Source organism: Salvelinus fontinalis, unplaced genomic scaffold (assembly GCF_029448725.1).
Source record: "Salvelinus fontinalis isolate EN_2023a unplaced genomic scaffold, ASM2944872v1 scaffold_0184, whole genome shotgun sequence".
Taxonomy (NCBI): domain Eukaryota; kingdom Metazoa; phylum Chordata; class Actinopteri; order Salmoniformes; family Salmonidae; genus Salvelinus; species Salvelinus fontinalis.
The window spans coordinates 186,832-214,208 of NW_026600393.1; the positions used below are offsets into that span (position 1 = coordinate 186,832).

General features: G+C 47.8%; 1 protein-coding gene across 2 annotated transcripts; it reads right to left on the bottom strand.

The window, feature by feature from the left end:
- Positions 1-153: 153 nt before the first annotated feature.
- Positions 154-27,377, bottom strand: znf638 (zinc finger protein 638; the record flags this gene model as incomplete). 2 transcript variants are annotated; one of them, XM_055912563.1, is given in 8 exon segments in its annotated part: positions 154-224; positions 6,593-6,834; positions 12,896-12,996; positions 15,845-16,171; positions 16,491-16,529; positions 16,893-16,954; positions 18,367-19,837; positions 27,264-27,377. In XM_055912563.1, coding segments are annotated over 7 exon segments (2,078 nt in total), but the record flags the coding sequence as incomplete, so codon positions are not given.

The following is a 27,377-nucleotide window of genomic DNA, read 5'->3' on the forward strand; positions in this document are numbered from 1 at the left end:
GAGAGAGAGAGAGAGAGAGAGAGAGAGAGAGACAGAGACAGAGACAGAGACAGAGACAGAGACAGAGACAGAGACAGAGAGACAGAGAGAGAGAGAGAGAGAGAGAGAGAGAGAGAGAGAGAGAGAGAGAGAGAGAGAGAGAGGTATTGTTAGTGAGCTGTGTGCTGAGGGATATCCATCAGTCTTAACAGAGCAGAGGTCCCTGGTCCACCCTTCTTCTTAGTCTGGAGAAACCAGGAAAAGAGAGAGAGAGAGAGAGAGAGAGAGAGAGAGAGAGAGAGAGAGAGAGAGACAGAGAGAGAGAGACAGAGACAGAGAGAGAGAGAGACAGAGAGACAGAGAGACAGAGAGAGAGAGAGAGAGAGAGAGAGAGAGAGAGAGAGAGAGAGAGAGAGAGAGAGACAGAGAGAGAGAGAGACAGAGAGAGACAGAGACAGAGACAGAGACAGAGAGAGAGAGAGAGAGAGAGAGAGAGAGAGAGAGAGAGAGAGAGAGAGAGAGAGAGAGAGAGAGATGGTTGGACAGTATCGTGAATGAATGGCAGCTGCGTGCGGATCCAGTGGGTCAGGCAGGTCTCGGGTCACCTCCCCCCCCGGGTCACCTCCCCCCCCCGGGTCACCTCCCCCTCCCGGGTCACCTCCCCCTCCCGGGTCACCTCCCCCTCCCGGGTCACCTCCCACCCCGGGTCACCTCCCACCCCGGGTCACCTCCCCCCGGGTCACCTCCCACCCCGGGTCTTTTCCCACCCCGGGTCTTCTCCCACCCCGGGTCTTCTCCCACCCCGGGTCTTCTCCCACCCCGGGTCTTCTCCCACCCCGGGTCACCTCCCACCCCGGGTCTTCTCCCACCCCGGGTCTTCTCCCACCCCGGGTCACCTCCCACCCCCGGGTCACCTCCACCCCGGGTCTTCTCCCACCCCGGGTCACCTCCCACCCCCGGGTCACCTCCCCCCCGGGTCACCTCCCACCCCGGGTCACCTCCCCCCCGGGTCACCTCCCCCCCGGGTCACCTCCCCCCCGGGTCTTCTCCCACCCCGGGTCTTCTCCCACCCCGGGTCTTCTCCCACCCCGGGTCTTCTCCACCCCGGGTCACCTCCCCCCCCGGGTCTTCTCCCACCCCGGGTCTTCTCCCACCCCGGGTCACCTCCCCCCCGGGTCACCTCCCCCCCGGGTGCCGGCAGACGTTCATACTGGAGTGAAATCTGGCCAGGGAGTAACCCCGCCCGCCCGCCGGGTAGTGACCCCGCCCGCCTGCCAGGTAGTAACCCCGCCCGCCCGCCCGCCGGGTAGTAACCCCGCCCTCCAGGTAGTAACCCCGGCCGCCAGGTAGTAACCCTGCCCTCCAGGTAGTAACCCTGCCCTCCAGGTAGTAACCCTGCCCTCCAGGTAGTAACCCTGCCCTCCAGGTAGTAACCCTGCCCTCCAGGTAGTAACCCCGGCCGCCAGGTAGTAACCCCGCCCTGCCAGGTAGTAACCCTGCCCTCCAGGTAGTAACCCCGCCCTCCAGGTGAACTGGGGATCGTAGTCTGCCACGGTGTAGGACTTCTTTTTAAACTTTAAAAGCTGATTTTAGCGCTGTGACAAAGCACGCCACCAAAAACAACAGACCTTCAGTGCATCAACGAGGTGCTTCAGTTAGTAGATGATCATGTTGAGAGCTGCAGCACAGAGAGAAGCCAATACTGGCCCTTCTATGGCCCGAGCGAGAAGCCAACACCGGCCCTTCTATGGCCCGAGCGAGAAGCCAATACCGGCCCGTCAATGGCCCGGGCGAGAAGCCAATACCGGCCCGTCAATGGCCCGGGCGAGAAGCCAATACCGGCCCGTCAATGGCCCGGGCGAGAAGCCAATACCGGCCCGTCAATGGCCCGGGCGAGAAGCCAATACCGGCCCTTCTATGGCCCGGGCGAGAAGCCAATACCGGCCCTTCTATGGCCCGGGCGAGAAGCCAATACCGGCCCTTCTATGGCCCGGGCGAGAAGCCAATACCGGCCCTTCTATGGCCCGGGCGAGAAGCCAATACCGGCCCTTCTATGGCCCGGGCGAGAAGCCAATACCGGCCCTTCTATGGCCCGGGCGAGAAGCCAATACCGGCCCTTCTATGGCCCGGGCGAGAAGCCAATACCGGCCCTTCTATGGCCCGGGCGAGAAGCCAATACCGGCCCTTCTATGGCCCGGGCGAGAAGCCAATACCGGCCCGTCAATGGCCCGGGCGAGAAGCCAATACCGGCCCGTCAATGGCCCGGGCGAGAAGCCAATACCGGCCCTTCTATGGCCCGGGCGAGAAGCCAATACCGGCCCTTCTATGGCCCGGGCGAGAAGCCAATACCGGCCCTTCTATGGCCCGGGCGAGAAGCCAATACCGGCCCTTCTATGGCCCGGGCGAGAAGCCAATACCGGCCCTTCTATGGCCCGGGCGAGAAGCCAATACCGGCCCTTCTATGGCCCGGGCGAGAAGCCAATACCGGCCCTTCTATGGCCCGGGCGAGAAGCCAATACCGGCCCTTCTATGGCCCGGGCGAGAAGCCAATACCGGCCCTTCTATGGCCCGGGCGAGAAGCCAATACCGGCCCTTCTATGGCCCGGGCGAGAAGCCAATACCGGCCCTTCTATGGCCCGGGCGAGAAGCCAATACCGGCCCTTCTATGGCCCGGGCGAGAAGCCAATACCGGCCCTTCTATGGCCCGGGCGAGAAGCCAATACCGGCCCTTCTATGGCCCGGGCGAGAAGCCAATACCGGCCCTTCTATGGCCCGGGCGAGAAGCCAATACCGGCCCTTCTATGGCCCGGGCGAGAAGCCAATACCGGCCCTTCTATGGCCCGGGCGAGAAGCCAATACCGGCCCTTCTATGGCCCGGGCGAGAAGCCAATACCGGCCCTTCTATGGCCCGGGCGAGAAGCCAATACCGGCCCTTCTATGGCCCGGGCGAGAAGCCAATACCGGCCCTTCTATGGCCCGGGCGAGAAGCCAATACCGGCCCTTCTATGGCCCGGGCGAGAAGCCAATACCGGCCCTTCTATGGCCCGGGCGAGAAGCCAATACCGGCCCTTCTATGGCCCGGGCGAGAAGCCAATACCGGCCCTTCTATGGCCCGGGCGAGAAGCCAATACCGGCCCTTCTATGGCCCGGGCGAGAAGCCAATACCGGCCCTTCTATGGCCCGGGCGAGAAGCCAATACCGGCCCTTCTATGGCCCGGGCGAGAAGCCAATACCGGCCCTTCTATGGCCCGGGCGAGAAGCCAATACCGGCCCTTCTATGGCCCGGGCGAGAAGCCAATACCGGCCCTTCTATGGCCCGGGCGAGAAGCCAATACCGGCCCTTCTATGGCCCGGGCGAGAAGCCAATACCGGCCCTTCTATGGCCCGGGCGAGAAGCCAATACCGGCCCTTCTATGGCCCGGGCGAGAAGCCAATACCGGCCCTTCTATGGCCCGGGCGAGAAGCCAATACCGGCCCTTCTATGGCCCGGGCGAGAAGCCAATACCGGCCCTTCTATGGCCCGGGCGAGAAGCCAATACCGGCCCTTCTATGGCCCGGGCGAGAAGCCAATACCGGCCCTTCTATGGCCCGGGCGAGAAGCCAATACCGGCCCTTCTATGGCCCGAGCGAGAAGCCAATACCGGCCCTTCTATGGCCCGAGCGAGAAGCCAATACCGGCCCTTCTATGGCCCCGAGCGAGAAGCCAATACCGGCCCTTCTATGGCCCGAGCGAGAAGCCAATACCGGCCCTTCTATGGCCCGAGCGAGAAGCCAATACCGGCCCTTCTATGGCCCGAGCGAGAAGCCAATACCGGCCCTTCTATGGCCCGAGCGAGAAGCCAATACCGGCCCTTCTATGGCCCGAGCGAGAAGCCAATACCGGCCCTTCTATGGCCCGGGCGAGAAGCCAATACCGGCCCTTCTATGGCCCGGGCGAGAAGCCAATACCGGCCCTTCTATGGCCCGGGCGAGAAGCCAATACCGGCCCTTCTATGGCCCGGGCGAGAAGCCAATACCGGCCCTTCTATGGCCCGGGCGAGAAGCCAATACCGGCCCTTCTATGGCCCGGGCGAGAAGCCAATACCGGCCCTTCTATGGCCCGGGCGAGAAGCCAATACCGGCCCTTCTATGGCCCGGGCGAGAAGCCAATACCGGCCCTTCTATGGCCCGGGCGAGAAGCCAATACCGGCCCTTCTATGGCCCGGGCGAGAAGCCAATACCGGCCCTTCTATGGCCCGGGCGAGAAGCCAATACCGGCCCTTCTATGGCCCGGGCGAGAAGCCAATACCGGCCCTTCTATGGCCCGGGCGAGAAGCCAATACCGGCCCTTCTATGGCCCGGGCGAGAAGCCAATACCGGCCCTTCTATGGCCCGGGCGAGAAGCCAATACCGGCCCTTCTATGGCCCGGGCGAGAAGCCAATACCGGCCCGTCAATGGCCCGGGCGAGAAGCCAATACCGGCCCGTCAATGGCCCGGGCGAGAAGCCAATACCGGCCCGTCAATGGCCCGGGCGAGAAGCCAATACCGGCCCGTCAATGGCCCGGGCGAGAAGCCAATACCGGCCCTTCTATGGCCCGAGCGAGAAGCCAATACCGGCCCTTCTATGGCCCGAGCGAGAAGCCAATACCGGCCCTTCTATGGCCCGAGCGAGAAGCCAATACCGGCCCTTCTATGGCCCGAGCGAGAAGCCAATACCGGCCCTTCTATGGCCCGAGCGAGAAGCCAATACCGGCCCTTCTATGGCCCGAGCGAGAAGCCAATACCGGCCCTTCTATGGCCCGAGCGAGAAGCCAATACCGGCCCTTCTATGGCCCGAGCGAGAAGCCAATACCGGCCCTTCTATGGCCCGAGCGAGAAGCCAATACCGGCCCTTCTATGGCCCGAGCGAGAAGCCAATACCGGCCCTTCTATGGCCCGAGCGAGAAGCCAATACCGGCCCTTCTATGGCCCGAGCGAGAAGCCAATACCGGCCCTTCTATGGCCCGAGCGAGAAGCCAATACCGGCCCTTCTATGGCCCGAGCGAGAAGCCAATACCGGCCCTTCTATGGCCCGAGCGAGAAGCCAATACCGGCCCTTCTATGGCCCGAGCGAGAAGCCAATACCGGCCCTTCTATGGCCCGAGCGAGAAGCCAATACCGGCCCTTCTATGGCCCGAGCGAGAAGCCAATACCGGCCCTTCTATGGCCCGAGCGAGAAGCCAATACCGGCCCTTCTATGGCCCGAGCGAGAAGCCAATACCGGCCCTTCTATGGCCCGAGCGAGAAGCCAATACCGGCCCTTCTATGGCCCGAGCGAGAAGCCAATACCGGCCCTTCTATGGCCCGAGCGAGAAGCCAATACCGGCCCTTCTATGGCCCGAGCGAGAAGCCAATACCGGCCCTTCTATGGCCCGAGCGAGAAGCCAATACCGGCCCTTCTATGGCCCGAGCGAGAAGCCAATACCGGCCCTTCTATGGCCCGAGCGAGAAGCCAATACCGGCCCTTCTATGGCCCGAGCGAGAAGCCAATACCGGCCCTTCTATGGCCCGAGCGAGAAGCCAATACCGGCCCTTCTATGGCCCGAGCGAGAAGCCAATACCGGCCCTTCTATGGCCCGAGCGAGAAGCCAATACCGGCCCTTCTATGGCCCGAGCGAGAAGCCAATACCGGCCCTTCTATGGCCCGAGCGAGAAGCCAATACCGGCCCTTCTATGGCCCGAGCGAGAAGCCAATACCGGCCCTTCTATGGCCCGAGCGAGAAGCCAATACCGGCCCTTCTATGGCCCGAGCGAGAAGCCAATACCGGCCCTTCTATGGCCCGAGCGAGAAGCCAATACCGGCCCTTCTATGGCCCGAGCGAGAAGCCAATACCGGCCCTTCTATGGCCCGAGCGAGAAGCCAATACCGGCCCTTCTATGGCCCGAGCGAGAAGCCAATACCGGCCCTTCTATGGCCCGAGCGAGAAGCCAATACCGGCCCTTCTATGGCCCGAGCGAGAAGCCAATACCGGCCCTTCTATGGCCCGAGCGAAGCCAATACCGGCCCTTCTATGGCCCGAGCGAAGCCAATACCGGCCCTTCTATGGCGCGAGAGAAGCCAATACCGGCCCTTCTATGGCGCGAGAGAAGCCAATACCGGCCCTTCTATGGCGCGAGAGAAGCCAATACCGGCCCTTCTATGGCGCGAGAGAAGCCAATACCGGCCCTTCTATGGCGCGAGAGAAGCCAATACCGGCCCTTCTATGGCGCGAGAGAAGCCAATACCGGCCCTTCTATGGCGCGAGAGAAGCCAATACTGGCCCTTCTATGGCGCGAGAGACGCCAATACTGGCCCTTCTATGGCGCGAGAGACGCCAATACTGGCCCTTCTATGGCGCGAGAGAAGCCAATACTGGCCCTTCTATGGCGCGAGAGAAGCCAATACTGGCCCTTCTATGGCGCGAGAGAAGCCAACACCGGCCCTTCTACGGCTTGAGGGAAGCCAATACTGGCCCTTCTACGGCTCGAGGCGGTGAACGTAGCAGATCAGAGCCTTGTAGGACATCACCACAATGACATCATCATCACCTCTCTACTCTCCCTGCTCATGTTCTTAACAGATTTATTTACACATCTGGAGGATAAAATACACACCTTGGAAGAAGTGGAGCTGGACAATTTGGAGGGAGAGGAGGATTTCCTGGTCGACGACCTTCCAGATCCTAGCTTGCTTCCCGACTTGGACATTCCCGTTTCAGTTTTCCGAGAGGCACCTCCCTTGGAGGAGGAAGAGGAGCCGGAGGCTCCCTTCTTCTTGGCGAGCTCTGCCAGGAGCGCGGGGGCGAGGGACTGCATCATAACTTCTAGACTGGTGTTCTCAGTCAGGGAGAGGCCAGCTGGAAATACAAAAGGATGGTTTAGAGAGAGACCAGCTGGAAATACAAAAGGATGGATTAGAGAGAGACCAGCTGGAAGGGGAGGGGGAGACATGGGTTACAGAGAGAGACCAGCTGGAAGGGGAGGGGAGACATGGGTTACAGAGAGACCAGCTGGAAGGGGAGGGGGAGACATGGGTTACAGAGAGAGACCAGCTGGAAGGGGAGGGGAGACATGGGTTACAGAGAGACCAGCTGGAAGGGGAGACATGGGTTACAGAGAGAGACAAGCTGGAAGGGGAGGGGGAGACATGGGTTACAGAGAGACCAGCTGGAAGGGGAGGGGGAGACATGGGTTACAGAGAGAGACCAGCTGGAAGGGGAGGGGAGACATGGGTTACAGAGAGACCAGCTGGAAGGGGAGGGGAGACATGGGTTACAGAGAGACCAGCTGGAAGGGGAGGGGAGACATGGGTTACAGAGAGACCAGATGGAAGGGGAGGGGAGACATGGGTTACAGAGAGACCAGCTGGAAGGGGAGGGGAGACATGGGTTACAGAGAGACCAGCTGGAATGGGAGGGGAGACATAGGTTACAGAGAGACCAGCTGGAAGGGGAGGGGGAGACATGGGTTACAGAGAGACCAGCTGGAAGGGGAGGGGAGACATGTGTTAGGGTGTGTGAGCGACAGAGGGACAGATAAATGCAAGAACTAGTCTACTTTCTCCAATGGTCTTTCCTTGATTCCTCACATGGTCCTTCTCAAACCTAATTGGAGGAGAAAAGCAGAGGTTCCTCCCCTTGGACCTACTGCTCCAATGCACGTAGAGAAGGTGAGAGGAGGCGAGGAATCAAGGCCATGGACATTCATTGGGCCTTTCCACATTGCATTGTTGATCGCCCCGAGCGACCGTTCAGGCTAAGACTGGCCGTGTTTTCACACAAGCAGGGCTAACTGAAACCAACTGTCACTTTCCTACTGTATAGTATTCAAATTAGGTGACAATTTGGGATGTGACAAATGGGCCATTTTTCTTAACGTTTAAAACTTTTTAGGGATAGGGGGCAGCATTTTCACTTTTGGATGAAACGCGTGCCAAGAGTGAACTGCCTCCTACTCTATCCCAGATGCTAATATATGCATATTATTAGTAGTATTTGATAGAAAACACTCTAAAGTTTCTAAAACTGTTTGAATGATGTCTGTGAGTATAACAGAACTCATATGGCAGGCAAAAACCTGGAGAAAAAATCCAAACAGGAAGTGGGAAATCTGAGGTTTGTAGTTTTTTTGAACTCACCCCTATCGAATTCACAGTGGGATATGGGTTATGTTGCACTTCCTACGGCTTCCACTAGATGTCAACAGTCTTTAGAACCTTGTTTCAGGCTTCTCATGTGAAGGGGGGCCGGATGGGAGCTGTTGGACTAAGAGGTCTGCCTACAGCCTCGTTCTCAGTCACGCGCTTTCACTTGAGGAGGTGGGTCTCGTTCCATTGCTTTTCTACAGACAATGGAATTCTCCGGTTGGAACATTATTGAACTGTTTATGATAAAAACATCCTAAAGATTGATTCTATACTTAGTTTGACAAATTTCTTCGACCTGTAATATAACTTTTTGAACGTTTCGTCCGAATGGACCAGATCGCGCTTTTGGATTTGTTTACTGAACGCCCTAACAAAAGAAGCTGTTGGACATAAAATGGACATAAATGATGGACTTCATCGAACAAAACAAGCATTTATTGTGGAACTGCGACTCCTGGGAGTGCATTCTGATGATCAAAAGGTAAGTGAATATTTATAATGCTATTTATGAATAATGTTGACTACCCAACATGGCGGATATTTCTCTGGCTGGTTTGGGCTCTGAGCGCCGTTCTCAGATTAAAGCTTTTTCCGTAAATCTGACACAGCGGTTGCATTAAGGAGAAGTGTATCTAATGTTTCATGTATAATAGCTGTATTTTCACAGTATTTCTGTGAATTCATGTGGCTCTCTGCAATATCACTGCATGTTTTGGAACTACTGAACGTAACACGCCAATGTAAACTCAGATTTTTGGATATAAATATGAACTTTATCGAACAAAACATACATGTATTGTGTAACATGAAGTTCTATGAGTGTCATCTGATGAAGATCATCAAAGGTTAGTGATTCATTTTATCTCTATTTCTGCTTTTTGTGAATCCTCTCTTTGGCGGGAAAAATGGCTGTGTTTTTCTGTGTGTGTGTGGTGACCTAACATAATCGTTTGTGGACCTTTCGCTGTAAAGCATTTTTGAAATCTGTGGCTGGATTAACGAGAATTGTATCTTTAAAATGGTGTCTAATACTTGTATGTTTGAGAAATTAGATTTATGAGATTTCTGTTGATTTGGATTTGGCGCCCTGCACTTGCAATATAATTGGCTGTTGGCGAAGGGTTCCGCTAGCGGAACGGGGTCCTAGACAGGTTAAAAAAAACTGCCATTTTTTAACCATTATTTTTTTAACGTTTTTTAAAAATATATTTAATCCTTAAGTCGATCAATCAAATGAACATTAAAAAAATACCCATCAACATCTAACCCTACTATAACAAGACACATAACAACAGGGTCACTACTATAACAAGACACATAACAACAGGGTCACTACTATAACAACAGGGTCACTACTATAACAAGACACATAACAACAGGGTCACTACTATAACAACAGGGTCACTACTATAACAACAGGGTCACTACTATAACAACAGGGTCACTACTATAACAACAGGGTGACTACTATAACAACAGGGTGACTACTATAACAACAGGGTCACTACTATAACAACAGGGTCACTACTATAACAACAGGGTCGCTACTATAACAACAGGGTCACTACTATAACAACAGGGTCACTACTATAACAAGACACATAACAACAGGGTCACTACTATAACAACAGGGTCACTACTATAACAAGACACATAACAACAGGGTCACTACTATAACAACAGGGTCACTACTATAACAAGACACATAACAACAGGGTCACTACTATAACAAGACACATAACAACAGGGTCACTACTATAACAACAGGGTCACTACTATAACAACAGGGTCACTACTATAACAACAGGGTCACTACTATAACAACAGGGTCACTACTATAACAACAGGGTCACTACTATAACAAGACACATAACAACAGGGTCACTACTATAACAACAGGGTCACTACTATAACAACAGGGTCACTACTATAACAACAGGGTCACTACTATAACAACAGGGTCACTACTATAACAAGACACATAACAACAGGGTCACTACTATAACAAGACACATAACAACAGGGTCGCTACTATAACAACAGGGTCACTACTATAACAACAGGGTCACTACTATAACAACAGGGTCACTACTATAACAACAGGGTCGCTACTATAACAACAGGGTCGCTACTATAACAACAGGGTCGCTACTATAACAACAGGGTCGCTACTATAACAACAGGGTCGCTACTATAACAACAGGGTCGCTACTATAACAACAGGGTCACTACTATAACAACAGGGTGACTACTATAACAACAGGGTCACTACTATAACAACAGGGTCACTACTATAACAGCAGGGTGACTACTATAACAACAGGGTCGCTACTATAACAACAGGGTCACTACTATAACAACAGGGTCACTACTATAACAACAGGGTCGCTACTATAACAACAGGGTCACTACTATAACAACAGGGTCACTACTATAACAACAGGGTCACTACTATAACAACAGGGTCACTACTATAACAACAGGGTCACTACTATAACAACAGGGTCACTACTATAACAACAGGGTGACTACTATAACAACAGGGTCACTACTATAACAAGACACATAACAACAGGGTCACTACTATAACAACAGGGTCACTACTATAACAAGACACATAACAACAGGGTCACTACTATAACAACAGGGTCACTACTATAACAACAGGGTCACTACTATAACAACAGGGTCACTACTATAACAACAGGGTCACTACTATAACAACAGGGTGACTACTATAACAACAGGGTCACTACTATAACAACAGGGTCACTACTATAACAACAGGGTCACTACTATAACAACAGGGTCACTACTATAACAACAGGGTCACTACTATAACAACAGGGTCGCTACTATAACAACAGGGTCGCTACTATAACAACAGGGTGACTACTATAACAGCAGGGTGACTACTATAACAACAGGGTGACTACTATAACAACAGGGTCACTACTATAACAACAGGGTCGCTACTATAACAACAGGGTCACTACTATAACAACAGGGTCACTACTATAACAACAGGGTCACTACTATAACAACAGGGTCACTACTATAACAACAGGGTCACTACTATAACAACAGGGTCACTACTATAACAACAGGGTCGCTACTATAACAACAGGGTCACTACTATAACAACAGGGTCACTACTATAACAACAGGGTCACTACTATAACAACAGGGTCACTACTATAACAACAGGGTCGCTACTATAACAACAGGGTCGCTACTATAACAACAGGGTCGCTACTATAACAGGGTCACTACTATAACAACAGGGTCACTACTATAACAACAGGGTGACTACTATAACAGGGTCACTACTATAACAACAGGGTCACTACTATAACAACAGGGTGACTACTATAACAACAGGGTCACTACTATAACAACAGGGTCACTACTATAACAAGACACATAACAACAGGGTCACTACTATAACAACAGGGTCACTACTATAACAACAGGGTCGCTACTATAACAACAGGGTCACTACTATAACAACAGGGTGACTACTATAACAACAGGGTCACTACTATAACAACAGGGTCACTACTATAACAAGACACATAACAACAGGGTCACTACTATAACAACAGGGTCACTACTATAACAACAGGGTCACTACTATAACAGGGTCACTACTATAACAAGACACATAACAACAGGGTCACTACTATAACAACAGGGTCACTACTATAACAACAGGGTCACTACTATAACAACAGGGTCACTACTATAACAACAGGGTCACTACTATAACAACAGGGTCGCTACTATAACAACAGGGTGACTACTATAACAACAGGGTCACTACTATAACAACAGGGTCACTACTATAACAACAGGGTCACTACTATAACAACAGGGTCACTACTATAACAACAGGGTCACTACTATAACAACAGGGTCACTACTATAACAACAGGGTCACTACTATAACAACAGGGTCACTACTATAACAACAGGGTCACTACTATAACAACAGGGTCACTACTATAACAACAGGGTCACTACTATAACAAGACACATAACAACAGGGTCACTACTATAACAACAGGGTCACTACTATAACAAGACACATAACAACAGGGTCACTACTATAACAACAGGGTCACTACTATAACAACAGGGTCGCTACTATAACAACAGGGTCACTACTATAACAACAGGGTCACTACTATAACAACAGGGTCGCTACTATAACAACAGGGTCACTACTATAACAACAGGGTCACTACTATAACAACAGGGTCACTACTATAACAACAGGGTCACTACTATAACAACAGGGTCACTACTATAACAACAGGGTCGCTACTATAACAACAGGGTCACTACTATAACAAGACACATAACAACAGGGTCACTACTATAACAACAGGGTCGCTACTATAATAACAGGGTCACTACTATAATAACAGGGTCACTACTATAACAAGACACATAACAACAGGGTCACTACTATAACAAGACACATAACAACAGGTGTGTGTGTGTGTGTGTGTGTGTCTCACCAGATGACTCCAGTGTGTGTGTGTGTGTGTGTGTCTCACCAGATGACTCCAGTGTGTGTGTGTGTGTGTGTGTGTGTGTGTGTGTGTGTGTGTGTGTCTCACCAGATGACTCCAGTGTGTGTGTGTGTGTGTGTGTGTGTGTGTGTGTCTCACCAGATGACTCCAGTGTGTGTGTGTGTCTCACCAGATGACTCCAGTGTGTGTGTGTGTGTGTGTGTGTGTGTGTGTGTGTGTGTGTGTGTGTCTCACCAGATGACTCCAGTAGTTTCTTGGCCAGTCTCTCAGCACTGTTAGACCTCGGCAGGCTGCTCCTCCTCGTTCTCTCCCGCTCATGGCTCCTAGAGCGCGACCTGGATGAAGGAAGAGGAATATTCAAACATTATCTCGTTTAAAAGAAGAATATTCATACATATTAAATCATTTAACTTCTTTGGGGTAGGGGGCAGTATTTTCACGTCCGGATGAAAAGCATGCCCAGAGTAAACGGCCTGCTACAAAGCCATAAAAGCTAGAATATATTATTAGTAGATTTGGATAGAAAACACTCTGAAGTTTCTGAACATTTGAATGATGTCTGTGAGTATAACAGAACTCATCAGGCAGGCAAAAACCAGAGAAAAAAAACAACCAGGAAGTGAGAAATCTGAGGTTGTTCAATTTTCAACTCAGCTCCTATTGAAGATACAGTGGGATATTGGTAATGTTGCACTTCCTAAGGCTTCCACTAGATGTCAACAATCGTTAGAACTTTGTCTGATGCCTCTACCGTTTAGTTGGGCCGAAGGAGAGAGGAATTAGTCAGGTCTGCCATGACCTAAACATGCTCTGACCATGCGCGTTCACGTGAGAGCGAGGTCTATTCCATCGCAATTCTGAAGACACAGGAATACTCCGGTTGGAACATTATCGAAGAATTATGTTAAAAACATCTTAAAGATTGATTCAATACTTTGTTTGTCATGTTTTTACGGACTGTAATATAACTTTTTTAACATTTCGTCTGTACTTTCCGCTGGACCCGCCCGCGCGTCGTGAGTTTGTAAAGTGTACTGAACGCTAGAACAGCAAGGAGGAATTTGGACATAAATGGACATTATCGAACAAAACAAACATTTATTGCGGAACTGGGATTCCTGGGAGTGCATTCTGATGAAGATCATCAAAGGTAAGTGAATGTTTATATTGTTACTTCTGACTTCTGTTGACTGCATAATATGGCGGCTATATTTGTGTCTTGATTGGGCTCTGAGCGCCGACTCAGATTACTGCACGGGTTGCTTTCGCCGTAAAACTTTTTTGAAATTTGACACAGCGGTTGCATTAAGGGGAAGTGCATCTAAAATTCCATGCATAACAGTTGTATCTTTTATCAATGTTTATTATGAGTATTCCTGTAAATTGATGTGGCTCTCTGCAAAATCAAAGGATGTTTTATGACTTTTGAACGTAAGGTGCCAATATAAACTCAGATTTTTGGATATAAATATGAACTTTACCGAACAAAACATACATGTATTGTGTAACATGAAGTCCTATGAGTGTCATCTGATGAAGATCAAAGGTTAGTGATTCATTTTCTCTATTTCTGCTTTTTGTGAATCCTCTCTTTGGCTGGAAAAATGGCAGTGTTTTTCTCTGACCTAACATAATCGTTTGGTTTGCTTTCGTCGTAAAGTTTTTTTTTTGAAATCGGACACTGTGGCTGGATTTACAATAAGTGTATCTTTAAAATGGTGTAAAATACATGTATGTTGGATGAATTTTAATTGTGGGATTTCTGTTGTTTTGAATTTGGCGCCCTGCACTTTCATTGGCTGTTGACGAGGTGGGACGCTAACGTATCACGTACCCTAGAGAGGTTAACTCATTTAAAAGAGGAATATTCATACATATTAACTAATTTAAGAGGAATATTCATACATATTAACTCATTTAAAAATAATATTCATACACATTAATGCATTTAAGAGGAATATTCATGCATATTAACTCATTTAACTTCTTGCAACTATAGGGGGTCCTGTTTCGCATTAGCATAATTTTCTCTACAGATTAAACTGCCTAGTACTCAATTCTTGCTCGTACAATATGCATATTATTGTTAATATTGGATAGAAAACACTCTAGTTTCTACAGCCGTTTGAATTATGTCTCTGAGTGGAACAGAACTCATTCTACAGCACTTTTCCTCCCAGTGAGTGAGTTTTCAGAACTCTTGGCCTCTGGTTCCAGATCAGTTTTAAAGCCACTGTAGATCCTATGAGGATACAAACACTGCCCACGCCTTCCTCTAGATGTCAGTAAGTGGTGACAATTTGAATGGAGTCGATTGCGCAATCATTGGCTCTATAAATCACCAAATACCGGAAGTAGCGTTCCTTTGGACTCTGCGCTCAACGCAAGAAGGATATCTGACTGGCCTTTTTCCAAGCCTTGGTTTAGCCAGTAATATAGCGTCGGTCATCTTTTTACTCGTTATAGGTGTTAGAAACATCATAAGGTAGTTAATTTAAACCGTTTTATAGCAATTTATATCCATTTAGTGCGATTTTGAGGCATTGCTTTGTAATAGACTTTGAAGCTCCGGGCACGTTTTGGGGTCCCGGTCGTACGTTAGTGGGCATTTCGACGGACAAGTGGACATCTTTCGACCAAAAGAAGATTAGACCCAAGAAAGGATTCATTGTCCGAGATTCTGATGGGAGAACAGCTCATAGTAAGAACAATTTATGATGATAAATCGTGTTTCTGTCGAAAAATGTTAAACGCTTATGCCGCCATTTTGTTTGCTATAGCTTCGCTTGGCGCAACCTGTATTGAAAAGTAAGGATAATTTAAAAAATGTAATTCAGCGATTGTATTAAGAATTAAATTGTCTATCAATCGCTGTCCACCCTGTATTTTTTAGTCAAGTTTATGAGTATTTATGTATAAGACTAGATCACTGTCTAATATGGTGCAGGACATTTTCTGACCAGCTGAGCTACTTTTGTCATTGTCTAACCATGATTTTGGTGGCTAAATATGCACATTTTCGAACAAACTCTATATGTATGTTGTAATATGATGTTACAGGAGTGTCATCTGAAGAATTCTGAGAAGGTTAGGGAAAAAATTAATATATTTTGGCGATGATAACGATATCGCTCTCTTTGGCTTGAATCAGGCTCCTGAAAGGTTAAAAGTCTGTTATCTTACCTCCGGGATGAAGAGGCTGTCTGAGGTCGGCGTTCCTGATCCCGGTGGGAAGACGACGAGGCCGGAGGGTCACGTTCTCTCTCCCTGCCCCGAAGTGAACCCGGAGACCGGGAGCGGGAACGCCGTGTGGTGATGTTGCGTCGACGTTCGCGGAATAGTTCGCGGGATCTTTCCCTGGATCGAGTTCGGCGAGTAGAGGAGGAAGGGGTGTGGTAGGAAGAGCGGCGGGGAGAAGGAGAGCGAGACCAGGACGGAGAACGGGAGGTGGAGAGTGTTGTCCGGCGGCGCTTGGAGGACAACCGGCTGCTGTCATTTCTACTAGAAGGGCTGGAGAGGGAGGGAGAATGAGAGGGGGAGGAAAGGGGAGAGAGAGGAGGAGGAATGGGGAGAGAGAGGGGGAGGAATGGGAGAGAGACGGGGGGAGGGGAGAGAGGGGAAGGAGGGAGACAGAAGGAGGATGAGAGAACGAAGAGAAGGTGGTCAGACTGATGAAGTTATTCTGGTTGGTAACGTAAAGGATGAAAAAAGGGGAGTGTTTACATACTTCCACCAGATGCTAAGACTCAACTTGCTAAACCGTTCATTCAGCAGTGACCTACATTTAATTATCTTCTATTTTAGAACCCAGGACAGGTAGGGGACTCACCTTGATATATCGACAGTTTCCCCTTTCCAGTCGGGATACCTGTAAGGAGGAAAGGGTACAGGTGATTAGCACTAGCTGCAACGTGATGTCATCAGCGGAGGTAGATTTCAATTCGTATTTCTCCTCACACCCAAATCTCCGCTCATTATTCTCAACTGTATTGGAAAAGACATCAAGCCCCTCCCCACTCAGACTTTTTCCTCCAGTGGGTTTTTAGAGGAGGAGATGAGGGGAGAGGATACAAGGGGGGAATACAAGGGATTGAGGGGGGCGACTAACTGAAAAAAGAGAGAAGTGATATATAAAAAGAGGGGAGAGGATACAAGGGATTGAGGGGGGGACTAACTGAGAAAAGAGAGAAAGGGAGAAGTGATCTATAAAAAGAGAGAGAAGAAGACTCACGATTTCCTGAGTAGACGGCAGTTCTCAACGTGGAGGCCGGTGTTTTGATGCTCGATCCAGTCCTGTTGATCAAAACAGCACAGAGACAATCAGTCTGGGTCATCAACCTCCTCCTCCTCATCCAAACCTCTCTACATCATCACCAATTTCCCCCAAACTCCTCTAAATCAAGCACTTTCAATAGCTTTTTTGTTTGTTTTTTGCACCAGAGTCCAATTTCTTTCTGCTTTCATAGCAGCAGTGGATTTATACAATGTTGGAAAAATAACATAGTAAAAATAGGCTCTCTGTTCTACCAAGAAAAAAGGATTATAGGCAAAAGTCTGATGCTGGAGGAAAAAATTTAGCAGCATCTGGAATCTTCCGGGGGTCTTCTCTGGAATGGATTCTCTCCTCAGTCTCTCGGCAGCCATCTTCTTCCCAAAAAATAACTTACTTCCCAAAGTAACTAAATCAATTGTATATAATAATTAAAAACGCAGTTAGTAATGTGTTGTGTCATTGGTTTACAAACAAGGGTATAATACAATGATACAGGGGTTTGAGTTTAAAAAAATGTAAGTGACGTAAATAGTCCATTAATTGACAACGGTCAATGTCTAGAGATAGAGCCTAAACTCGTTTCTGTACAGCACTTTGTGACATCAGCTGACGTAAGAAGGTCTTTATAAATACAGTTCATTGATTGGTTGTTGTTCTCTGGCAGCTTCTCATCTTGTCGTTGGTTGTATCGTCTTCGAGCACTCCTCTTCCTCAAGGAAAATCACGGTCATCGAAAGTCACAAATAAAAATGCATTTTATAACGGAATGTCTTAAAAATGGCCGTTACAAACAAATAAAATGACAATATTTCAAGGTTTAAAAAAAATAAAATAAACATCTAAAAATGTAAAAATATCTCATGACATTACACAATTTTCAATAACGACAATAGAATAATGTTGAATTCAGTCCAGGATTCGATGTCTTCATATTCCCCGAGGAGAAAATATATTTTTTTAAACTAAAAAAAAAGGCTTTTCTTTGTTTTATTTTCATCCATTTTAGAACATCTCACCTCACGTGAAATACATGTGACAATCGCACAGCTAGACTGAAGTGTTTTATAATAAACAAAAATAATTCAACAAGCAAAGTCTTGAGTTACAACATGAGTTTTAAAAATATATATATATATTTTTTTTTTAAAGGCACAGAATCAGTATGGAGAAGATGAGAACTGGGCTCAAATACTATTTGAGATTTCAAAGACTTTATATGTACTTGATTCAACTCCTGAAACAAAACGTCTGGAGTTGTTTTCTGGAGGGATAAAACACCTGGTCTATTATCCGGGACGGAAACAGACATACCAGGTAGAAACAAACCAGGTAGTAACAAACCTAAATAGTATTTTGGCCTTCCAGGATAGAAAATCAAACAGTATTTAGAACCCAGGTAAAGACAGGTATGGCAACAAAAAAAAAAACTCACCTTTAGATGGGAACATTCTATGTTACAGAGAGAACAGGTATGAGGAAAGATTCTGGGAGAAGCAGCGGAGTAATCACTCATCATGGTCGGGGTCGGTAACCTCTTCGGCATCATCATCAGGGGAGGTAGGTTCCTCTGCTGGAGCAAGGAAGGCATCGGACCAATCCGGTGCGGAGGTACAGTCCCCGGAACATGACCAGGAGGTGGAATCGACGGGTTCATGATGGGGAATAAGGAAGGCCACATGGGGGGTGTCGTGGGAGGAGGAACCATCGAGTCTCTGACCATGTCATAATTTGACGTCTCCTTCGTGAGCGGATTGCGAGCGCCGTAATTATCGGGTTGGCTGTTATCGCCGTCGTCATAACTGTCGTAGTTAGTAGCACTAGAATGTTCGTAATCGATCACTTTGCTCAGTCGTCCACCACCGCGGTCGGACCCTGGGCCAGGTCCACCGCCTACCCTGAGCCGACGGTCCACATCCATAGTTCTATTGGCCTTACGGATGCGGATGTCTCTGAGGATGAAGGGCAGGTTGTCTGGTGTCAGTTGATCGTCTGGGTAGTGGCTGAGGAGCTCCAGGTCTTCGTTGGACAAGCCGAAACTCGCCAGGATGCTGCTGGCGGACTTGGACGTGTACCGGGCTGAATGACAGGCTGCAGACGATGCGCTCATGGGAGTCTCGGAACCCCTTGAGGTGGACCCCAGCACTCCCGCACCTCCAAACCCAGAGGTTTGGCTTTGGTACTGAGGACGGGCGGAGGAGAAGAGTTTGGATGAAGCAGACTGGGTCAGGTAGCCATCCCAGGAGTCCATGGAACCTTGCTGGTCTCTGGAGGTCCGACCAGGGGTGTAACCGCCCAGCCCTCCCCCAGACGAGAGCTCGTCCATGGGGTCGTGACTTAGGCGAAGGTCTTGGGCGTCCAGGGAGACCTGCGGGTTCTTATTCTGCTGCATCAACTGGCTGAGCAGCCTCACCTCCTCTCTGGCCCCGCGGATGTGGTGGTCTATGGAGCTCTCCAACTCCGGGGTCATCCCGGTCGATCTCTGCCCCGGGTCATACCCCATCTGCTGGGACACCATCGAGGACATCATGCCTCCCTGGCCGGAGGAACCACCACGAGACCCCAGACCAAGGCGGGATTGTGTGAGTCCGTACTGTCCCATCTGGGCGGCAGTTCTCTTGGCCTGTGAAGAGTACTGATCCCCCAAGGGGTTATATAGGGGACGGGACATGTTATTGACGGTAGCTGCTGCTTTGAGAAGGTTGATGAGGGGGGCGAGAGGAGGTGGATGGGGGTGAGTGTCGGGTAGTGGCAGGGGTTGTCGGCAGAGGTGACGGTTGCAGCGGTAACGAGCTGGTCCAACTGCAGGGAGGCGCTGCGGGGGCGGGATCCCAACTCCCAGCCCTCCAATCGGATTCAGCGGGCCGGAAAGGAGAGCAGCGCAACGATCCAATAGCAACGCAAAGCTGAAAGAGTTGGAGAGGAGAAACACACAGGAGGGTTACTGGCTGGTCTTCTCTCTGGCTCGCCCTGGGACAGGGCTATGGACAGTAGTAATCAAACTGGAAAGCAGACTGGATTTCTGCGATTGATCGGTTTGGTCAGTTTCCAGTCTATTTCACACTGAAACACTTTTCAAATCAGTTCTGTGTCAAACTGTTCTAGAACAGCTTCTAGAACATCATCAGGGTTCTGTTGGTTGGGTCAGAGCAGAAGAAGATGGTCCCTGCATCTTCACTGGAGGACAGAAAAACAGCAAGCAAACAGGGAACAGGCAGGAGGGGGAGAAGTAGTCATCGTGAAAACATACAACCTTATTTTACAAACTCCATGCACTGCTTTAGTGAAATTTGCAAGATTGCAAGCAGATTTTTTTTAACAAAAAGGTTTACAGTCATACTTTTAAGATAATAGACCGCTAAGGCAAATAGTTTATTCAGTAATGAAACGGGCCTTACTAGTTTAGCTAAAGAGCTAAAGATCAGATTTAGTAGGGTTAAGTGTAAGCTATTGATAATCGAATGAAGATGGAATCAAAATTTGAAAGGTTGTGTGGATGCATAAATCAATAAACGGTGTCAGGGTTAGTTGTCACGGAGCTCCCCAAGACAACGGTCTGAAAGGTGTTATAACCAAACAGAACACTGCACCTGAGAGTCAACTAAACCAATCCATGTCTCTAAACCACAATAATACACTTTCCCACAATATTGACGAGATTATATTCTTAAACAACGTATTTATTTGATCAAACTTGTTAAAGTCACGGTGCAAAGCTCTGAGACATGAAAGCTGAACTTCAAAACCTGCTTCATAAAAAAACAGTTTTGAGAAAAGGGAACCCATCACCACCAGAGAAAGATAGTGGGTAAAATAGGTGCAAGGAGAATACGTACCCGAGCCTGAATTTTAAGCAGTTTACAACTGTGGTTGGGCTTAGTATATATAAATCATGTATCTTTGCATCAGGATCTTCTATACTCATAGGAAGGCTGTAGAGTTTTCACGTGTGATTAAAAAACACAGAGAGATCAACTGATGTTAAGAGCTGACCACGTGGCAGGACCCCAAACTACTGCATTTGACGATACAAAAAACAAGTCCAATACTTGCATAACAATGTAAAAAAGGTACAACTAAGATATTTTTTTAGTAGTTACACAATAATGTCAATACATTATTCTATTACGTTGCAGTGATCATGAGTGGAACAAGGCCTATAAGACCTGATGGAAAACCTACATATATTTCAGCAGCAAACATTTTATTATTATCATTATTAAGCAATGAAACCAACATCTTCTATAACAGCAACGTTTTAAAATGGCGGAAAATACATTCCGTCAAACTTCCAATGAAACGCAGTCTCTTAAATAGCCGCCTTTTAATAGCTGGGTGAGAGCACACATTTCAAACACCTGGTCGGAATGGATTGTTTGAGAGGTTACCATGGGGACGGGGACTAACATTGAATTGTCTACTAAATAGAAAACAGCAACAACAAAAAACGTGTATCATTTGACAACGCCATGTGGTTCTTAGGGGGGGGGGGGGGGGGAAACAGCGGTTGGACTTGGTCGTCCTTGCCGACAGATGATGCTGTGTCCGAGTAAAGACCCGAAAACCTCACGTTAAATTTCATTTAAATTCTCTACGTCGGGCACAAATTAGCATTTGGATCGGGAAAGTTTCCTCATGCGACTTCTAGAATGTTGAAACTTGCTTCACCGGTTGTCCACGCGGTTTATCCACTTTTCTTTTCTGCAGGTAGGAATGTCAAGTTTAAGACGCTGATACAGGAAATCCATTATTGCATCAACCTTTTCAAAGTGCTGTTCATATTCACATGCATAGTAGCCGAGCTGGTGCACGTGTTGACGTGGTTCCGCCGCGTCCTTCGGGGGATAGAAATATGAATCCACTAAACAGCACCTTGAAAAGGTTGATGCAATTATGGATTTCCCGTGGGTACACGGTCTCATTCCTACCTGCAAAAAGGACCAACCGCACAGACAACCGGTAAAGTACATTTTATTCAGAATTATGGCTTGTAGAGGTCGTGTGAGGTAACTTTCCTAATACAAAACGCTCATTTACGCCCGATGTTGAATTCAATGCAATTCAACGTCGGAGGGGGTTTCCAGGCTAGCCTGAGCAGTGTCCTCATTTGACCTAAACGGCATCTGCTCGTTCATTGGTCATGTGCACTTCCACAAGAAGCAAGAAGCTAGTCACCTAGCCGGGTGGCTGACTAGCTAGTGTTACAACTCACAAATCAGAGCAGATGTCAATCCAAATGCATAAATAATCAGAAAACTGCCATTTGTAAACTATTAGCTTGCTAACAGAAATGTAGTAGCTAGTGCTAGCAGTGCCACGCTTTTTACAGGCTGCAAAATATTAGCTAGCTAGCATTGCTAGCCAAACAATCAGGTGCACACTACAGCTAGCCCCCCCATCCAAAGGGAAGTTTTGTAATGCATATTAAAATCCTACAGATTCCCCAGAAAACCAGAAGATTGGTTTTTGGCTAGGCTGTGATAAGGGTGATCACTGGGATCCCGAGATAGACCCTGGTTCGACACTGGGCTGTATCACAACCTTGTTGTGATTGGGAGTCCCATAAAGTTTGATCTGAATTAATGTCTTGGAAGATTACATCATGATAAATGTGTAACATTTCAACATAACAGATCCAAATGTAATAGCATAACCTGATCACCCAAAGCCTGTCGTTTCAAATGGGAACAAATTAGTCATTGTGGGCGGAACAAGCTAGAGATCCTATTGGCGCATTCTAGCACATTTGCATATTTCCGTTAGGGAACGCCTACACTGAGGTGCAATAACTCAATTCACCTTAATAACTTCTTGCAACTATAGGGGGTGCTGTTTTGCATTAGCATAATTTTCTCTACAGATTAAACTGCCTAGTACTCAATTCTTGCTCGTACAATATGCATATTATTGTTATTATTGGATAGAAAACACTCTCTAGTTTCTATAGCCGTTTGAATTATGTCTCTGAGTGGAACAGAACTCATTCTACAGCACTTTTCCTCCCAGTGAGTGAGTTTTCAGAACTCTTGGCCTCTGGTTCTAGATCAGTTTTAAAGCCACTGTTAATCCTATGAGGATACAAACACTGCCCACGCCTTCCTCTAGATGTCAGTAAGTGGTGACAATTTGAATGGAGTCGATTGCGCAATCATTGGCTCTATAAATCACCAAATACCGGAAGTAGCGTTCCTTTGGACACTGCGCTCAACGCAAGAAGGATATCTGACTGGCCTTTTTCCAAGCCTTGGTTTAGCCAGTAATATAGCGTCGGTCATCTTTTTACTCGTTATAGGTGTTAGAAACATCATAAGGTAGTTAATTTAAACCGTTTTATAGCAATTTATATCCGTTTAGTGCGATTTTGAGGCATTGCTTTGTAATAGACTTTGAAGCTCCGGGCACGTTTCGGGGTCCCGGTCGTACGTTAGTGGGCATTTCGACGGACAAGTGGACATCTTTCGACCAAAAGAAGATTAGACCCAAGAAAGGATTCATTGTCCACGATTCTGATGGGAGAACAGCTCATTGTAAGAACAATTTATGATGATAAATCGTGTTTCTGTCGAAAAATGTTAAACGCTTATGCCGCCATTTTGTTTGCTATAGCTTCGCTTGGCGCAACCTGTATTGAAAAGTAAGGATAATTTAAAAAATGTAATTCCGCGGTTGTATTAAGAATTAAATTGTCTATCAATCGCTGTCCACCCTGTATTTTTTAGTCAAGTTTATGAGTATTTATGTATAAGACTAGATCACTGTCTAATATGGTGCAGGACATTTTCTGACCAGCTGAGCTACTTTTGTCATTGTCTAACCATGATTTTGGTGGCTAAATATGCACATTTTCGAACAAACTCTATATGTATGTTGTAATATGATGTTACAGGAGTGTCATCTGAAGAATTCTGAGAAGGTTAGTGAAAAAATTTATATATTTTGGCGATGATTACGTTATCGCTCTCTTTGGCTAGAATCAATGCTCTGGTAACGTTTGCATATGTGGTATGCTAATATAACGATTTATTGTGTTTTCGCCGTAAAACACTTAGAAAATCTGAAATGTCTGAATTCACAAGATCTGTGTCTTTCCATTGCTATGTGCTGTGTATTTTTAAGAAATGTTTTATGATGAGTAAATTGGTAATATACGTTGCTCTCTGTAGTAATTCTAGGAGCTTTGGTGAGTTTTGTGATGCTGGCTGCAATGGCAAACTATGATTTATACCTGAAATATGCACATTTTTCTAACAAAACCTATCCTATACCATAAATATGTTATCAGACTGTCATCTGCTGAGGTTTTTTCTTGGTTAGTGGCTATCAATATCTTAGTTTAGCCGAATTGGTGATAGCTACTGGTGTTGAGCGAAAATGGTGGACAAAGAAAAATGGTGATTTTTGCTAACGTGTTTAGCTAATAGATTTACATATTGTGTCTTCCCTGTAAAACATTTTAAAAATCTGAAATGGTGGCTTTATTCACAGGATCTGTATCTTTCATTAGGTGTCTTGGACTTGTGATTTAATGATATTTAGATGCTACTATTTAATTGTGACGCTATGCTAGCGATGCTAATCAGTGTGGGGGGGGGGGGGGGGGGGGGGGGTGCACCCGGACCCGGGGTAGAGGCTCCTGAAAGGTTAACACTCAAAACAATAAAACATTTAAACCTTTGATAAAAGGTTAAAAAAACGTCTACAAAACTTAGTCTGTTCGGAACAGAAAACTGTGTCGAGATGAAATGTTTCATCGATGACAACATCTGCAGAATATCGGCTAAAATCCATCTCCTTCCATCTTCTTCCACTGCCGGGTCACTATCTAACAAAAGAAAACCAGCCCCTTCGCGGACCAGGATGTCCTGCTCCCAGACAGACTAAATAACTTTTTTACTCGCTTTGAGGACAATACAGTGCCACTGACACGGCCGCTACCAAAACCTGCGGGCTCTCCTTCACTGCAGCCGATGTGAGTAAAACATTTAAACGTGTTAACCCTCGCAAGGCTGCAGGCCCAGACGGCATTCCCAGCCGCGTCCTCAGAGCATGCGTGGACCAGCTGGCTGGTGTGTTTACGGACATATTCAATCAATCCTTATCCCAGTCTGCTGTTCCCACATGCGTCAAGAGGGCCACCATTGTTCCTTTTCCCAAGAAAGCTAAGGTAACTGAGCTAAACGACTACCGCCCCGTAGGACTCACTTCCGTCATCATGAAGTGCTTTGAGAGACTAGTCAAGGACCATATCACCTCCACCCTACCGGACACCCTAGACCCACTTCAATTTGTTTACCGCCCCAATAGGTCCTCAGACGACGCAATCGCAACCACACTGCACACTGCCCGAACCCATCTGGACAAGAGGAATACCTATGTGAGAATGCTGTTCACAGACTACAGCTCAGCATTTAACACCATAGTACCCTCCAAACTCGTCATCAAGCTCGAGACCCTGGGTCTCGACCCCGCCCTGTGCAACTGGGTACTGGACTTCCTTACGGGCCGCCCTCAGGTGGTGAGGGTAGGTAACAACATCTCCACCCCGCTGATCCTCAACACTGGGGCCCCACAAGGGTGATTTCTGAGCCCTCTCATGTACTCCCTGTTCACCCACGACTGCGTGGCCATGCACGCCTCCAACTCAATCATCAAGTTTGAGGACGACACTACAGTGGTAGGCTTGATTACCAACAACGACGAGACGGCCTACAGGGAGGAGGTGAGGGCCCTCGGAGTGTGGTGGCAGGAAATAACCTCACACTCAACAAAACAAAGGAGATGATCGTGGACTTCAGGAAACAGCAGAGGGAGCACCCCCCTATCCACATCAACGGGACAGTAGTGGAGAGGGTAGTAAGTTTTAAGTTCCTCGGTGTACAGATCACGGACAAACTGAAATCGTCCACCCACACAGACAGTGTGGTGAAGAAGGCACAACAGCGCCTCTTCAACCTCAGGAGGCTGAAGAAATTCGGCTTGTCACCAAAAGCACTCACAAACTTTTAGAGCATCCTGTCGGGCTGTATCACCGCCTGGTACGGCAACTGCTCCGCCCACAACCGTAAAGCTCTCCAGAGGGTAGTGAGGTCTGCACAACGCATCACCGGGGGCAAACTACCTGCCCTCCAGGACACCTACACCACCCGATGTCACAGGAAGGCCATAAAGATCATCAAGGACAACAACCACCCGAGCCACTGCCTGTTCACTCCGCTACCATCCAGAAGGCGAGGTCAGTACAGGTGCATCCAAGCAGGGACCGAGAGACTGAAAAACAGCTTCTATCTCAAGGCCATCAGACTGTTAAACAGCCACCACTAACATTTAGTGGCCGCTGCCAACATACTGACTCAACTCCAGCCACTTTAATAATGGGAATTGATGGAAATGTATGTAAAAATGTATCACTAGCCACTTTAAACAATGCCACTTAATATAATGTTCACATACCCTACATTACTCATCTTATATGTATATACTGTACTCTATACCATCTACTGCATCTTGCCATCTTTATGTAAAAATGTATCACTAGCCACTTTAAACTATGCCACTTAATATAATGTTTATATACCCTACATTACTCATATGTATATACTGTACTCTATACCATCTACTGCACCATTGCCTATGCCGTTCTGTACCATCACTTATTCATATATCTTTATGTACATATTCTTCATCCCTTTACACTTGTGTGTATAAGGTAGTAGTTGTGGAATTGTTAGGTTAGATTACTTGTTGGTTATTACTGCATTGTCGGAACTAGAAGCACAAGCATTTCGCTACACTCGCATTAACATCTACTAACCATGTGTATGGGACAAATAAAATTTGATTTGACTACCATATTTGGCAAGAGAGTGAAAAACGCCAAGCAGACGCTTCACATTTATACAACTTCACATTACATCCGGTGAAATATCTGTCTTATTCTTTTATCTGTGGAGAAACATCTTCACCTCTTTCTCTGAGTAAACAATGAGCAGGGGCTGTATTTTGAGGGGAGCTGTGCTGCACACAAAACATATATATCTGTGTCTTGGCTACACTGTCCTACGGATGTCCCGCATTTGGGGACATTTTAAATGTGGTCACCCTAAGCTGTGATAGATCATAGATCACAGCTGCCTTTTGCGTCTTCGACTTTCCGAAAAACATCAGCCCACCATTTTGTATTTCCTGTACCGTGTTGCATTAATAAGCGTCGCATGCGACAGAGGACACAAACCCGAGTTTCTACTTCCAGCCAACGGTATTGTCCGTTTTAAAACACACATATGAACAATAACTGATCTCTTCTGTCTTGTGAAATAGGTTTTTGTTACATACCTTCTGTTATTTTCGGTTATTTTCTATGGAGATATCTCGTACTTCTCTTTCTCTTCAGGCGGCTCCACGGACGCTTGACTGGCAACGGATTTGCGCATGCGCGTTTGACTTTCT